This window comes from Polistes fuscatus, unplaced genomic scaffold (assembly GCF_010416935.1).
Source record: "Polistes fuscatus isolate 324 unplaced genomic scaffold, CU_Pfus_HIC Scaffold1, whole genome shotgun sequence".
NCBI lineage: Eukaryota > Metazoa > Arthropoda > Insecta > Hymenoptera > Vespidae > Polistes > Polistes fuscatus.
In genome coordinates this window covers 7,501,301-7,519,661 of record NW_025112997.1, presented here as the reverse complement: position 1 = coordinate 7,519,661, position 18,361 = coordinate 7,501,301, and the positions used below count along the sequence as shown (strand labels likewise).

Sequence of the window (18,361 nt, the reverse complement as noted above, 5' to 3'; positions counted from 1 at the left end):
ATACTTTACTAATACAATCTTATGATTTTCAGATTTGCATGTATTTGGAGATTTTGAGAAGCACAGCATCGATTATGCTTTTTATTGTTTCGTATCAAATACATACATAAAAGAAAAGTTTACAAGATTTTAAAATTAATCCAGGCAATTTTTTTATGATACTGAAACGAGCAAACACCCAAGCTTTCTTCTATTATTAATGGTAAATTTTAATAATTCACATTTTTCATTAGTATAATGTTTATTAATTGTTTTAATATATCGAAATGTTTTCATTCCATATACGTGTACATAACGTATACATTAACAATTATTTTAATGCACTAATGCACTTTTCTTATATTGCAGCTAAATTTTATCCTCGAAGTCCTCAGTGCGCAGGAGCATTAAAATAATTACACAAAATAGATAAAAATACGAAAATCATAACGTTATAAACTTAAAGATTATGTATTACATGTATGACACCCTTTATATACATGTGCAACGTTCGCAAAGTCATATAAACAACATTTAATAAAAGTAATTTCATAGAGGACAACGTCTCATTTCAACGATCGATTTCGAAGGAGAAGGTACATTGATCATACATTCCGATCTTTTAGACAACAATAGGCACTTGCATCGATTAATTAACAATTATTATAATGCACTAATGCACTTTCCTTATATTGCAGCTAAATTTTACCCTCGATGTCATCACTGCGCAGGTGCATTAAAATAATTACATAAAAATGATAAAAATACGAAAATCATAACGTTTTAATCTTAATTTTTATTGATTAGATAGATTATTTCTTTTATATCCATGCGTAACGTTCGCAAAGTCACATAAACAACTTTCACCAAAAGAACTTTAACAGAGGATAATTACTCAGATCAACGGTGGATTTCGAGGAGGAGGGATCACAGAAGATATACTCCGAGCTTTTTAACAACAATAGACATTTTTATCGATTAATTAACAATTATTTTAATGCACTAATGCACTTTTCTTATATTGCAGCAAAATTTTACCCTCGAAGTCCTCAGTGCGCAGGAGCATTAAAATAATTACATGAAATAGATAAAAATACGAAAATCATAACGTTATAATCTTAAATTTATCGATTAGATGGATTATTCACTTTATACACATGCGCAACGTTTGCAAAGTCATATAAACAACATCTAATAAAAGTACTTTCATAGAGGACAACGTCTCATTTCAACGGTGGATTTCGAAGGGGACGGTACATAGATCATATATTCCGATCTTTTAGACAACAATAGACATTCCTATCGATTATTTAACAATTATTTTAATATTCTAATGCAATCTCTTTATATTTTAGATTGTTTAAACATATATGTACTGGTTTAAACATTACATACTTATTAACGTACTTTGAATATAAAATAATTTTAATGTGATATTTTTCTGGATAAAAATTTTATTATCCAAAGTCATCATTGCTCAGGGACGTTAAAACAAATGTATATTAGTTTAAACAATTACACAAAAATTGAAGGAATGTTTAAATCAGAACGTTGCCATGTGATAAAGTTTTTAGTGTATATTGTCTTTATTTTACTCGTTATTTTTTAAATATTAACAAGGAACGTATACACCTAATAAAAAAATAAATTAGATAAGAATAATTATTAATTGGATTTGTAATTAGATAATTATAATAATTCATAAAATTGATATTTAATTATTGTAATAAATAAATTATGTATGTTTTTCTGTTCTGTGTGATAAGGATTATAGAGCATATTGTCTTTATTCTTTTCGTTATTTTTTAAATATTAACAAGATACGTGTACCTTAAATAGTAAAATAGAATAAATTTTTTATTTATTTAAAAAATAAATTATCATATCTAGCTTGACTAGCGTGGTCATGAAGAAAGCCGAGTTACGTACGTGACGGGGCAAGCTTGGTTCGTGAAATTTCTATATGGTAATTGGGAATTTTTGATTGGTCACTTATCTCTGCAATAATTATCAGCCAATCAGGGCTCTTTGCTGATCATTCTTCTTTCTTTTCGCGGCGTCGGTGCTGGAGATCGAACGGATGCTACGTCGTTCCGTTATTCTCAGGTAATTAAAAAATATTTTCTAACGTAAATAATCTTCCTATATACTAATAGATTCTTCTAGCAAATGACTTCCAAATGATATAATCGAAAGATTACGATAATGTCGAGGATAAAGAATATTTGCGTAGAAAAAAATTCCATGTACATTGGTATGCATTTTTCTACGCGATGATATATATATCTTGTTTTACGGCATCATTTCTATGGATATCGACTTATAATGTTCAATTTTGATTGTTTGGATTAATAAAGTATATATTTCGACAATTTTTATGTTCCTATATCCTATTTTTAACTATTCGATATTTTTCTATAATAGATGGAAAAAATGCAAAATCTCAAGTAGCCATTGGTCAACGGATTTCGCTACTTTTTTTGAAAGTTGACTACCGCGCATACTACCGCGCGCAGCAGATGCGCAGCAGAGACAACGCAGTGGCACGCAGGGGGCGCAGGGGAAAGGTAGAGGAAACGCCATTTTCTGTCAGCTGTATATGTTCCAGCGTACTGCGTCATCTCGTTTAATTCAGGTAATTGAAAAGTATTTTACACCTTTCTATTATATATCAAACGATAGTTACACATAAGATTTTCATACGTGAATGTTTTCAAAACGAAATATTAAAAAGTTCGTAAGAAATTTGTGAGAATATAACATCGATATATCTCGATATCCCGCCAAATCTCACCAATGTTACTTAACAATATTTCTTCTAATTTCCAGCTTTTTTCATGGTATCGATACTTACTACCATCTCTAATGATGCTCTAATTAATTATTTTTCATAATTATGTATTCAAAGATCGTATTTCGTATTAAATTCGATTCCTGTACATACACACACATACAAGCATATATTCATAAGTATAGGTAGCTCGTACACATACACTCATATATTGGATTTTCTTTATGTTATACTAATGTAATCTTTTTTTTTCCTTTTTTAGGTACCGAGCATTAGGAGAGTCCAGCAGGAATACATATACTCAGTCTAACAATTGTGTTTACTCTTTTTTATCTTCATATTCATCGAGGTAAGCGTTATTCTTTTTTTTAAACCATACAGAAATGTATACAAAGAGTGAGAACGAAAGTGAGAGAGAGAGAGAGAGAGAGAGAGAGAGAGAGAAAATAAGAAAACAAAATATTCTATCTACGGGCAATAACGAATGTGTACGTATATTCCAGGAATTTCTCGAAGTGAGAACAGAAGAAACGAAGACAGCCGAAAACAAAACGAAGACAGCCGAACGTTCGACATGAAGGACGCGATTACGTGTTCATTCCAGATCATTCCTTCAACGAGCTAACAATAAGATCTAACGACGTGACGTATTAAACTATTATATATATATAACGTTATCGATTTTTATTAACAATTTTTACTGATATTAAATACTTTATATGTAATTTTATACAAGTAGTGAGATAAAGGCAATTAATATTGCTTGAATTTATATTGATTCTTTATGATAAAATATCTTTAAAAGTGTGCAATGCCTTCAGGAATGATTCACAGGATATATTGTTCTATAATCTTTTTAGTATGTTTCAGCTTTTCAGAGTTTTATTTAATTTTATTTTATTCATCGTCATCCTAAGGGTAGGATACCCATCCTGCAGTCATCAATGAAGACTAAAAGTAAGTATATTTTCCTATTAAACGTTTCTATGATAACTTTAATGGTTTTTTATTATAACGATGATATTAATTGTTCTTTTTCTTTTTCTGTTTCAGAACATCATTGCAATCGAGCGCGTAGGCAATGAGGTACTCGTGTGTTGCATCGTAAAAATAAAATACAAAAGAATCGGAAAGTAAAGTCAGTGTTGATCGTCGCATGTTAAAGTTTCGTTTGCTCGGTTAAGAAACTCCGTAAGTTTCTTTTATTCGGTTTAAACGTGTGCTCATCGTCATCCTAAGGGTAGGATACCCATCGTGCATTCATCAATGAAGAATAAACGTAAGTCAATTTTTATTTTAAACACTTTCTCAATAATTATAATAATTTTTTTACTTACAACAATGATATTTATAATTTTGTTTTTATTTCTGTTTCAGATCATCATGGGAATATATCAGTGTTGGAAGTGTTTGTGAATTGTGTTTGTGAAGTGTTGCAAGTGTTCGTGCATTGCTATCGTGCGCGAAGCAATATACGGGAGTGTTGTATCGTTAAATATAATTAAAATCACGGATTAGAAGCACGTTCGTTCGTTTTATTTCAATTCCGTCGCGTTCGCGAACTATTTTTGAAATTTATATATTAAATTAACTGCGACCAATGCAGTAATTGCATTAGAGTTTGTTCGAGTAAAGTTGTATTTTTATCTTTAAACAGTCGCACAGACTGTTCGCGTATTAGAATCAGTGCATCAATGAAGATTTTTCTACTTGCATTGACTGTGTGCAAAGCAGTCTTTGAATTAGTTGTGTAGAATCAGTGATCGGGCGTAAAACAAATTAAAATCAAACGCGAATTAGAATCAGTGTTGTTCGCCGTATAATAAAATTTCGGTTTCGCGATAAGAAACTCATCTATAGTTTCTTATTTTCGTTTATACCGCGTTTTTAGATTCACGCGAGGTGCATCGCCATGGTGCAATTGAATTTCATCCCATTGAATGCATTGTAAGTATCTATTTTTATTTACATTTTATTCGATTTTATTTTATATGATTTTGGATTATATTGCAAATAACTTATCGTTTTGTTCTATTTTATTTTACAGATATGACGACGGACTTTCTACCTTATCAAAGATGTGGAATGAATTCTTCGATGGATCTTCGATGGATCTTCGATGGATCTTCGTGGATCTTCGATGGATCTTCGATGGATCTTCGATGGATCTTCGATGGATCTCGATGGATTCGATGGATCTTCGATGGATCTTCGATGGATCTTCGATGGATCTTCAATCAGCAACAATACTTGCTGAAGTAGGAGTGTTTTGGAGCCATCGTAGAACTTCTTATGCCGTGAGTTAAAATTTAAAGTCCCTCCGGTGCTCAATCATGTCGAGGATGAAAGGTCCTAATCGGCACGAGTTACTGGTTGTAATTATTCCAATAAATTAGTGACGAGCACATGAGTAATTCCTTTCTAGGAGTTACTCATGAAAATTGTATATTATATTGTATTGTATTGTATTTTATTAGTTCAGGATAGGTTTTCTTGTCTCATCGATTAAATCATTTAATTAACAGTGCAATTAATTAATGCACTTTCTTTTTTATTACTTGTTTTGTTCGTGTAGTAGTGGCGAAATCGAGCATTAATTTACTCGTTTCGTCAGAAAAGCATGTAATAAATGTCTTACATGCATTGCTCGTACTTAGTTTATCTAATCGCGATTAATTTTGATATATCGATACTTCGATATTATAAATAAATGAGCAAGAAGACAAACTCATTCGCGACGGATAGATTCTAGCAGTTAAGTGGTGGCTCAAAGCCCAGTTCTTTTATTAGAACAGCCAACTTAATGAAAGGAGTCGTCCGAGGTTTTTAAATATATTAAAATATATTAAAAGATATTAAAAGATATTAAAAGTTAATATTATCAAATAAATTGTAGAGTCTTAGCCGCTTAGATAAATTTCTATAAAAATGTATTTATGTCTTATGTATATATGTGTTTTAATCATATTTTTTAGATCAGGATTTTCAGCTTCTAATGTACTAATCTCCCGTTTCTCCCCCCTATACTTTCTGCGTTCTCATCTATGCCTGTGCCCAGGTGCTACTCGTATAGGTGAGAAACAATTAGTATAGGTTTAGTTTTAAGTTTTTCCCCCTATTGGCGGCTGTCATTGTGCTAGTGATTGCACGGTGTACGTTGCACCTGTGTGTGCGTTTAGGTGTGTGCATTGTACATCGTTTCGCGACACGTAATACCGCGCTTATTATTTTTTAAAGTTATTGAATAAAAATAACTTGTAGAGTCACGTGTACGATACGAACTTTTTTTTTTTTTTTAACAATCGTTTTGCATAGTAGAGTTACCGCATTTATTTGTGGAAACTTTGATATACTCGTATATTACTAGTATGCATATATACTAGTGTATACTTGTATTTTTGCTGTAGTTTTTTATGCAATAATCACTAGCCTTGGCAGACGATTACAGCAATCAGTACGTATACCCTTTAGCATATAAGTTTAGAAAACGTGGTTGAACTAGGGTGTCGGAGGTGCCCCGGGGCATGCTCTCTAGTTTAGGCTTTTGCACCCTGGTGGTATGTGAGAGAATCGTGGAGTGAGTGGGTGGGTACGTATGTGTATTTGCTCTTTTTAAATACGGTTAATTGGCAGACAGGTAGCATACTTCTTTGAGCGAATGTGAAAACTTTAATTTTAAGTAGGTAGGACCCAGGAAAGGCACTAGGCTTACTTTCACTCCGGAGTGGAAATTCCGCCTCCTGGTTTATACAGAATTGTTGCAAAATTTTATCATCTCATTCTATTATGCTTGTTTTGTAAATTTATTTTGTGACTCTTCTGTAATCTTGAGTATGTATCATAATTTATAGAGGTATTTGCAACCACTTGGAAGATTCATTTCTTTTTCGATTCTATCTCGAACGAGATGGAGTCGAATCAAATTGGCAAAGCCTTTGATGACTTTGATACTTAGTTTTAAGTATTATAATATTAGCACTTCGCACAATCGCGATCTTCTCAATTAGAAATATTTAATATAATTTAAAAAACGAATGAATGAAATGAAAATATTGCAAGAAAATGCATTACATTTGTTGCATTATTAAATTTCAATTGAATTTTGTTATTTGATATTAAAAGTGCGACGTGTTATTAGGTCATCGAGGGAAATTATCTGCTTGGACGTTTGATTAATTGTGCTCGTGTAATATTATGCAATGAACTCTAAGTTCATCCATGGTTATACGAGCTTGAATATAATTAACATTAAATATAAATTAATTTTTTCATAATTCCATATTAGAATCATAACGAAATAAAAGTTAATTTGCAAAAAAAGATATGAGATATCTTATCTTTCTTGCACGTTGAAAATGTCCAATGCAGTTTTCAGGGATGAAGAAAGAAGAGGCTAAGGCCGAAGAGGCCCCCACTTAATTGTGGCTGAAGAGGGCAACTACATAGACTATTGAGTTATTTTCAAAGGTTCAACAGCAAGTTAGAACTTTTCGAGAATAGCTTTCTAGTCATATTTTATATTTTATTATATTACATTCTTGCTCGTCATTAATTTGTAGTTGTAATTGGAGATGATGGACCATTCCATCTCCTTGGCACATCAAGTCTGTGTGCCATATCGTCCAAAAGATGCATATGTGTTTAGTTACAGTCAGAAATATTACAATATTTGTATTATTCAATTTTAAAGCTTAAATAACGTTCGGTAAATATTATAGTAATTTCTCTTTTCTTGTTTTTTTTTTCTTGTTTTTTTCTTTAAAATTTTTCACTTTGATCGTATTTTATTAAATTTTCAATTTTTCTTTTCTATATAATGCAGTTTAAAAGTATTTCATAATAATTAATAAATATTACTTTTTTAGTAACATAGTATTCTTATTTTTCCTATTTCTTTATTTTTATTTATTTTATATAAATGTAAAATCACGCGTTTAAATTTAATTTTATTGCAACGGTAATTAGAGATTTGATAAAAAGTAAATAAAGGATTCAATTGAAACTTGCATCTGCGAATTGGACCACTTATATGTCAGGCTATTGCATCACTTGATTGTATGATTAATATAGTTTTCTTCTTGTTACAGGTGATCATCTTTGGATTTATCATCAAACCTTCTGGATTTTTTTTTATTTGAGTGACTTAAATTACTTCATTTTAAAATATATATAAATGCATTTCTGAAGGCACACACATGTTTATATATTAAAAATTAAATATAATTATATAAAATTCTGTATTACAATATAACTATACTATATATACTATCAAAATATATGTCATATATTATCATATACTATCATATACTATCAAAGAATATTGCATTCTTTTATAGTATTGTACCGTCATCGCATTAAGTATCTACTGTGGTCAGGTTAGTAACTAAGATGAATGTAGTTAGGCGAAAAGTGGACTTGTGAGCTTCTGTGTACTTCTGTCTAGCATTAAAAAGTTGTTAAAAATACGTTATACACAAATTGAGCAATTGACTGAAAACAAAAAACAATAGAACATTTCATTGCTTTGCTTAGAAATGAGAAAAGACGTTTTCGATTTTTTAATTATTTATAACTAATTAAATAATTAATTAATAAAAGTTAAGGAGAGCCATACAAACAAAAAGTGAGCAATTGATTGAAAACAAAAAACAATAGAAAACTTCATTGCTTTGCTTAGAAATAAGAAAAAACGTTTTTGTATTTTCAATTATTAATACCTGATTAAATAATTAATTAATAAAGCGAGTACTTATATGGATTTTAAATGAACAATTAGTGAACAATTAAGAGCACTTATTCATTTTTTTCTGCTGTTGCGGTTCTAGGCCAACTTTTTTGTGCTTCCTGTATCGTTATGCGCTCCTGTTACAAATCTTTCAATTTTGCGACGGGAGGAAAACGATTTAACTACCGAAACATTTGAATTCCCATTGGAAATTAGAAAAATGTCAAAATTTTGATTCGGAGGTGGCATTTAAATGCCTTTCATAGTGTATGTAGATATAGTAAATGTATTGATAGATACATTCATTAATATTTTATTAAAGCTATTTACTATTGTTTATTAATTTAAATAGTCTCATATAATTAAATGTTTATAATGGACGTTTGTTTAAACAACAGTACAAAAATTAAAAAAATGCTAAAGTATTATATAATTATAATTTTTATTTATTTCGAATATTATATGCGTATACATATATTCCGAGCTTTTAGGCAACAATATACACTTTCATCGATTAATTAATAATTATTTTAATATTATAATGCACTCTAATTATATTTAAGATTGTTTAACGCATATACATTTATTTAAACATTACATACATATTGACGTACTTTAAATATTAATTTATTGCGATATGATATTCTTTTCGATGAAAAGTTCTCCCTCCGAAGTCACCACTGCACGGGAACGTTACACAAATATACATTAGCTATGTAGTTTAAGCAATTACATAAAAATTAAAAAAATACTAAAATGAGAACGTTACAATCTTAGGTACAAATAGGATACAATAAGGTCTTATAAACAACATATAATAAAAGTATTTTCACAAAGGGCAATGATCCATTTCAACGGTGGATTTCGAAGAGGACGCTACATAGATCCTATACACCTAACTTTTAGACAACAACAGACACTTCTATCAATTAATTAACAATTATTTTAATTCTCTAATACATTCTTCTTATATTTCAGTTTGTTTTAACACATATATATTGGTTGAAATATTACACATTACCTATTTACGTATTTTAAATAGAAAATAATTTCGATATATTTTTCTTTTATGTTTTTAGATGACTTTTTTAAACTTGATTTCGTTACTGAGCCAATATATAAACATAAAATTTAGCGATAACATACATTGTTTTAAATCAGTTTTTTGTTAGACTTCTACACTTAAACGTATTACTTGCGAATAGGTGAAGCTCTTAGGGTGGAGCCCAAGAGTTAGGTTTCTTAAGAAACGTTGTATTTTTGTCTTAGTCATTTATGCAATAATCATTAGCATTGGCAGTCGATTACAGCAAAAAGTATATATACCCAGTAGCATATAAGTTTAGAAAACGTGATGGAACTAGGGTGTCGAAGGTGCCCGGGAGCATTTTCTCTAGTAATAAGCCTTTGCATTCATGTGGTATGTGTTGGTGTGTATGTTTGGTCTTTTTAAATATAAGTAATAGGCAGGCAGGTAGGGACCCCGGAAAGACACGTGATATGCTACCACTGAAAAGGGCAAGTCCCACAATCACCGGGCTTATACAGAATTGCCACTAAATTATATCATTTTATTGTATCGTGGTTGGGATCAATGAAATAAAAGTATTGCAAAAAAAATCATTGCATTAAGTAGTATCAGTAGTGTTATTAAGTCATCGATTAGAATTATTATCTGCTCGAACATTCGAATAAATTATTCTCAAAGGATTTTTAAAAAAATTTTCTCTTTATTTCCTGCCAAATAGCAGTCGCGATCGATGATAATTAGATATTTTGTATTAAATTTTATGGGCTTGTATCAAGCACCTATATGTTTATAATTTGTTTTAAAAATTTTAATAAATAATATATAAAACGGGAAATACTTAACATCTGGAAATATACTTTCCACTTATTTATAATACTTAGGATTTGTGGTTTTAATCTCTTTTATTCTCTAATTGCAAAGACTAAGAGTACTAGTAGTAATTATAATTTATTATTTATTTGTAGTTAAAATTATATAGATATAACAAAACATATCTTGCAGCATAATTTAATTTGACATTTGAACTTTTTTAGAACCTAATTGAAATGCGTAATTATGGGGAGCACTCCTTAAAGTATCCTCTATATATATAAATACTTATTATTAAAAACAGTAAATAAAACATACGTCCGTTTTTTCTTCCATCTTCGTAATTCTTTTATCTTCAAATACACAGCATTACTATTAGTGAATTCTAGGACGAAATCTGGAGATTCGGCTGGTTGGCTGGATGTGACACAGCCGAATATCGAAATTCATCAGCTATGCCGACATCTTGCCTTCCAGGCGCCCATTTTTAATTTACTTCCAACAAGATGCCTAATTAACATTCAAAATTGGATTTTTAAATAAGGAGTTGTTATACGATACTCAACCTTTTAGTAGCATAATATTTCAATTTCACGGTGAAAACTTTTCACGACAAATCCACATTTTCCGACATTTATTATCGCATCAGATTTTGGAACAATAAGGTCAAAATCACAAAGGGCAAAACGTTACAATCGTAGAAAGATCTCTAATGGAAATTATTTGAAATTCACAGATAGCAATAAAATATATAATAAATAAAATTACCGAGACGTTTTTGTAATTAGAAAGAAGCTTATTTTAAAAGACACCTCCACGAAGCTCGAGGTTCGCTAAAGAACTGAACGCGTCAAGTTGTTACTTTCGAAGAAGTAAAACTAGGGACGCAAGGAAGAGGAAAACGATGCTACTGGATGTCGAGAGGGGATGAAGTTCAGTATTTCTTCGCTTCATTGGTCAGAATTAATCGTTTACCTCCTGTCTCCTTCAAACGGGCATCCTTTCTTTATTGTCATCTTTTATGACAATTAATGCTTTTTTTTACCAAATTCGGCAACATACGAGCAAGACATTTGACGAACAACGTCATTTGACAAACACATAGTCTTACTAATTAATATTCAATCCAACCTACCGACCAAAAAATGTCTATCAAGTGAAATTTCGATGGTAAAGCAAAGAAAGGAAGAAAAGAGAAATGCATCGATATAGGTAGATATGGATACGTTGTCACGAGCGTGCGTGCGTGAATCCTTCGAATATCGTTAACCAGTAGTCTCCAGCGCTTCGTGACTTCCGCTACCAAGGAACAAGTTGCGCGCAACAGACTCATATATGACCCCGACCATCTATGACCGGATATGAAGAAGAATCGAGCTTCCAAATCGTTAGACAGAATTGCCGCCACGTCGTGTTAAGGCATTCTTATGCGAATCACGCGTTCACGTGTACCAAATTCTGATCGCAGACCGGTGACATCACACTTATTGTATGTATATATTTACTTGCGCTAATTTTCTATAAAAATTCTTATATATTAGTCGAATATGATAAGAAGAAATTCTAAAGGATTCATTACTAGATCTAGACAAATTTACCGAGTTACAGTACATGCAAAATATACTATATGCATTATCATTTTATTTGTCTGCACACTAATTGTACCTTTGATTAGATTGTAAATAAATAAAAAGCATTCAATTGTTGGAAGGAGGGAGGATTGAACATATTTCCAGAGAAAGTCTCCGAAAGGTTCGATAACAATAATAGACTACCATCGTCGTGGTCCTGATCGTGGTCATGGTCGTGATCGCTGTCGTTATCGTTGTCGTCGTCGTCGTCGTCGTCGTCGTCGTCGTTGTCGTCGTCGTCGTTGTCGTTGGCACGGTATTCAAGTGACGAAGAGAAGGAGTAAGAAAAAAACCTACGGAGAATAATTAATCAGTACGCGAAACACGTACGCGCGCATACTTCACGCACGGACCTATAAAACTGTAGAAAATCGCACTAATACGAACAACGATGGAACGCACCTACGTGTTCTTTCCATCCGGTTTCGAACATTGGGATCCCTAACTTTCCTACGAAATAAATGAACATAAATAATGTTAAAAAAGAACACAAATACATTTTATATTATGCTTTGAAATTATTATTTGCTCGATAACTGACATTAACTAATATATTTTGTTAATTTCGTAAAGAGTCGCAAAGACTAGTCAAACTTTTTTAATACACGTTTCTGTAGAAATATTTTTGAATACTTCAAGATAATTCTTAAGGAAAGTAGAGCGTACAAATAAGATTGGCTTAGAGAAAGATACTAAAGTAGATACTAAAGTAGATAGTAAAATAGATAGTAAAGTAGATACTAATTGAAAGACAAACGATTAAGAGTTTGAAAGAAAGCAGATATTTTCTCGCATAAAAGACGAATATTTCAGTAGAGCGAATAAGATTTGATCAGGTTTAGCGAAAATAATAACAAAATGGAAATGAAGAAATAAAGGTAAGAATTTTATTGAAAATTGTGAAGCTAAATATTAGGACGCAATAGTGGTAACAAGCGTGAAACATTATTTAAAATTCTTTCTTCTAAGAAATCGTGGCCATTCGCAGTATAACTGGTTGTTATCTATTGCTAAAGAGTGTGAATAATTTAAATAACAATTAACTTCGATTTAGATGTAGACGTTAACAAGTTACACCTGGTATATTCCTAGTCAACAAAGTATTTTACAGCTAGATCTTAATTGTATTGCGCTTTAATTAGTAAAATCTATGAGTTTCTATTTTTTTTTTGTTTAACTCGATAGTGCCAACGCATTGGCATAATTAACGCTATTATTGGTAGAATCTTATCCCATAAAAATGGTCTAATGTCATAAATCGTAATTAATATTTAATCTTGGCATAACTAGGCAATATTATTTATAACCCAATCTATCAGCCTTTAAAAACATTACGTGTCGATATTGATTTTCTAATATTTTACTATTTTTATTACATCTATACGTCATTTTTCGAATAAATCATACAAAATCAAATAACATGAAAAGCAAAACAACAAAACAGACGGCTCGATCAACCAAATGCCAATTGTAATTGGCACAAATATAGGACTCTATTTAACTTTATTTAATCAAGAAAATTTCTTTAATTCATTTAACTTTATAATATGCCGCATAGTATGTGTCGTCAATATTGGCACATCTCTTACAAAACAAGAGAGACCTAAGATACCGCCTATCTCCTATCTTACAATGCGATTTAAAATACGATTTACAACATGATATGTCGCGTACAAACGCATTAGAATATTTCTAATATTCCAAATGATTCAAAAATGCAATATAATCAATTTATAATATTCTTTTTGCATTTTTCTTTTTTGCAAAAATCCTACAACGATTTATGAACAAGATACCTACTAACGTAATGTAACTGTTTATTAACTTATCGCATTATGTTCCAAATTGGATGTATGAATGTACCATTCAAATGTAGTTGCTTACGAATATAAAGATAATTTACTTTTATGATTAATTTCTATTTATTTTAACTTATTTCATCTTCGATATACTTTACATCATTTGATAGATTATTAAAAATAAATTTAAAAATACTATAATAACAACTGAAGAGATATATCTCAAGATTATAAACTCTATTTTCAATTCAAACTTGAACTATTGACTAATACATAAACTATGAAATTATGCTCAAGTATTATTAGGCATTTATTTTATCTAGGCCGAAACAATTAGATAAATGCATTTTCTGTACTATAATATTGCCATGGCACCTCCTTTTTTAAACATATAAATAATTATGATTTTTTTCAAGAAATAAAACTTTGGTTTTAATTTGGTACAGTAGAGTTCAGGTCCATTAAAATTCCCAGGAAGTGTATGTTGCAGTCCATGGTGTTATAACAGCCCATGGTGGAAACTGATTTAAAAATTCTTTAAATCTCAAAGATTTCTGGTATTTTCCATGCAATGTATGACCAGCCAGAGCAATTGATAAAGAAGGGACGTTTTTTAATGTAGATACCTACAATATAGTAATTGCTTAATTTCCATTAATTATATTTAATAAAAAATTATAGACTTACATTTAATTCGAGAGAAAATGTATAAGGAATACAATCAGAGGCACAAGAATAATAAATGAAATAAGTTTCTCTGCCATTCCACATAGGACCTTTCAATGGCTCTTTGTCCGATATACTCCACTTTTCTAAATGAACATTTTTGTACGGAGAAATAATTATACCTATGTGATCTGGACCTAAAGACGGAAAATTATTATATTAACTTTTAATCTTATTATTATAAATTATTATAATATTATTATAAATTTTTCAATTTGCTAAAACTATTACCTGTTACATTAAAGGTAAAACTTGTAACATTATGTTTAATTATTTTTGATATAAGATCTAATTTGGTTGGAACATTTATAAATGGTGCAGGTCCTGATATCCAACTAGTCTTCCTATAAAAGCGTAATTTTGTTTCATTATACATACAAATTATATTCTTGGCTAATAATATTATCTAATATATTATTCATAACTATAGCACGTATAAATTGCTTCCAAAAAGTATTATAAAATAAATATATTTTTACCATAAGAATGTTGTAACTGGCATTAAATATGGTAAACCACAATATAGCTCGTTCTCACAATCCTTGATCGTTGGTATGGCAGCGTTAACTTCCGGTACCATAGATTGTACACTGTGAGGACTATTCATATCTAAATCAACCAGCCAATATCCCGTTCCAGAATATCTTAGACTACCATCAAAATTGTAATATTGTCTTTGTGTGTGCTGCTTGTAAGGAAATACGAAATGTTTCAGTATATTGCGAATGCATATCTGCAATGAATATATATTTTTAATTTTACCGCTATCATAAAACGTTGCGGCGCAGGAGATAATGGATTACCACTATAAGGAAAACCAAGAGGTGTTAAAATTAGTATACCAATTGCTATTAAAAATATTCCTGTCAATACGCTTATAATCCGTTCTGCATTCTTTATTATAATTACTATAGGCATCTGAAAGAGAAGAAAAAAAAAAATAAGAAAAAACATAAAAAGTATTTGAGTAAATATATTTCATTTTCATGAAATAATGATCGACTTACCGTAAAACTAAATAACAAACAAAATAATAATGACAATATATTAGCCATAACAACTTCAGAGTTAAGACTACCGCCAGAACGTCCCATTATAGGAATAAAAAGATATAAAGCACCAAGTGTTAAATAAAATGATTGCGTATAGGGTAAAATGAGCATTCCTATGTGGTAACAAAGCCATTTCCAGCCTGTGGAATTTCAAAATAAATATACATGTAAGTATCTTTTGACAAGGAAACTAAACAAAAATAGATATGATTTAAAATTAGTTAATACCTCTCCATTTATAGAAATAATTGAGACGTAATATGTTTCCCACAGCAGGAAAAAAAACCCAATACAAAGGTATAAAGCCAGATCTTATCTTAAGTATAACACATAAGAAAAGGATTACCATCCATATAACAGAGTATGCATCGCAATAAATTTGATACAAAGTCCACATGGAATTTATTTCCTGTAAAATTTAAATTATTCTACATACACAGTGCGTTTCTTCACAAATTATTATTGCGTTATTTTTACAAATTAAAAAAACATAGATTAATTGAGATGAGAAATATTAGTATTTATTCATTATACTAACAAACATCAGCTATTTACCTTCTTTTGTCGAGTTCCGATGTACAAGAATAAAATCATTGAGGTGAAAACAGTTGGACAAACATATAAAAAGAATAGCCATGCTGGTCTTACATACCAACTCATTACTTTTCCTAATTTTGTAAGAGTTCGTGCAATCGTTGTACATATAAACGATGATAAGAGCCACGAACTAACAATAACAGCGACGCAAATTAATAAATGTTTTAGATATGTGAACTTCTTTGCATCTAAATAACAAAATATAAGTTCCAATCTAGTAGTGTCTATAGTCAATTATATTAGTATAAATTTATATATAAAAAAAAAATAAATTTAATTATTTAATATTTACCTTTGCGTGCATTTTGCATACTCATATATACAGAATATATTCCTATACAAATAGAGAGAATATTTATTGTGCTTGCAATATACAATGGCCATCTGATTACGAATGCACCCAAAAAATCAAAAAATACAATATTTTCTACTGCATTCTGTGACGTCGTTATAGCCGGCAAATCCTCTAGCATTATTCCTCGGGCAAGAGCAAGAATATTATCTCCAGTCCTCTGCAAAGATCCTAATGGAATTTGATCGACTGTGTCAAACTTTGTATGATAAACATAGCCATTGGTTGACCAAGCAAAATCTACACCTGGATAATATATAATCAATATAAATATAAAAAGTTATAGTATATATTTAATAATATTTTATTAAAAATGATATTTTTAATATATATAAAAATAAGTTTTTAATATGAACATTCAGTTACCAGAAATATTTCCAAAATCTCGGAATATTCGGAAATCAGTATCTCCAGGAACTATGCCACTTACGAATATTTCTTGCGCCAAGGATGATGCAAATGGATATGGAACTGATTTAGAATAAATCTGAAAAATGGGAATCTATTGAAATCAAATGAAACATATATAAAATAGATAAAATAAATAAAAATGAATTAATATAAACCTCCAAAATCCATGGACTGTTAGGACCAGCTTGAAACAGTAATTCTCTGCCACCTGCACCACATGCTTCCAAATTTATAAAAGTTCTAATCTCCTTGGCCCAAGGGTGTTGCGTTATAAAACCATGTGAAGCCTGTAAAATAAGAATTTATATTTTTTATTTGTCATTTTCCTGAAGTTTCAATCAATCTGGAAAAAATTAGATATACCTCTAATAAATTCTCTTCTGCTCCATTAAATAAAAAAATAATATTATGCTTCAAAAACTGTGGACTGTAAGCAATTACGCGTAATATTTCTAACATCACAGCACATCCAGCAGCATCATCGGAACCACCTGTAATTATATTCAAAGAATATATTAAAAGAAATGAATTTTCCTTGAAAAGACAAAAATAATAAAATTATTGTTATTACGTTATATAAAATATTTACCTGGACTCTCTGGAAAGGTATCAAAATGACAATTTATCAATAAACTATGGTTCGCTGGATTACGTGGCCCAATTTTAACAACAACATTCTGAACATTTCTATATACATTTGTCATGCCATCTAAGAATTTCAATGGAAATGATCCGCTATGCTTAGTAATATCGAGTGTAATTTTATGACTTTCATCATGCATATTATTGACAATTTCATTAATTGCCTTCGTTAAATATTTAACAGCTAATACTTCATTCTCATAGCTTCCAACAATTCGTGGGCCAATAGATGTAAGGTTTATTATGTGATTACGAGCTCTTTCGGCAATAAATCTATCAGGATAAAGTTCTTCATTTTCTATCGTACAAGGTTCTGGTAAATGTTTCTCTAACACAATAATAATGAAGGATAGAAATAGAAAAAAAGTAAGCACAAAAAATAAATGTGGAGTTTCATTTGGCAGTACATCTTTCCTCTTAAAAATAATCCTATCCTCTTGTGAATTACTATCCAAGAACCTGCGTGTAGTATTCTGGCGCAATCTGACTCCATCTTTCTGGAACTTGACACATTTTAATATATTTATTTATATTACATAATAAATATATATAGATATAAGTAGATAAATAGATAGATAGACAGATTGATTTGAATAAAATAATAAACAAATAATATTACATCAATGTTCACTAAAAAATATTCTAAAAATGGGAAAAAGCCTTACCATGGTGTTTTATTTGGTATTTATATTATATTTATCTTATCGTATGCGAGCAAAATTGTAAAAAAGCATAGAAAGAAATATAAGAAGAATTTGACGAAAGAAATTGTGTCACGTTACTTTGTTGACCGCATAATACCGCATCGAAAGCAAC

General features: G+C 30.3%; 1 protein-coding gene across 3 annotated transcripts; it reads right to left on the bottom strand.

The window, feature by feature from the left end:
* Window positions 1-12,831: 12,831 nt before the first annotated feature.
* LOC122525891 (endoplasmic reticulum metallopeptidase 1-like) lies at window positions 12,832-18,252 on the bottom strand. 3 transcript variants are annotated; one of them, XM_043648931.1, is made up of 14 exons: window positions 18,211-18,252; window positions 17,493-18,048; window positions 17,267-17,394; window positions 17,059-17,190; window positions 16,859-16,994; window positions 16,433-16,738; window positions 16,099-16,328; window positions 15,772-15,952; window positions 15,499-15,683; window positions 15,254-15,409; window positions 14,971-15,176; window positions 14,723-14,835; window positions 14,453-14,628; window positions 12,832-14,391 (listed from the first exon to the last, which is right to left on the bottom strand). In XM_043648931.1, exons 1-14 carry the CDS (start codon window positions 18,211-18,213, stop codon window positions 14,227-14,229), a joined length of 2,673 nt encoding a protein of 890 aa, XP_043504866.1. In that variant the 5' UTR covers window positions 18,214-18,252; the 3' UTR covers window positions 12,832-14,226. The 3 variants fall into 3 exon arrangements, with proteins under 3 accessions (XP_043504866.1, XP_043504875.1, XP_043504870.1); XM_043648940.1 differs by having other exon boundaries at window positions 16,859-16,979; XM_043648935.1 differs by having other exon boundaries at window positions 17,493-18,042.
* Window positions 18,253-18,361: the final 109 nt, after the last annotated feature.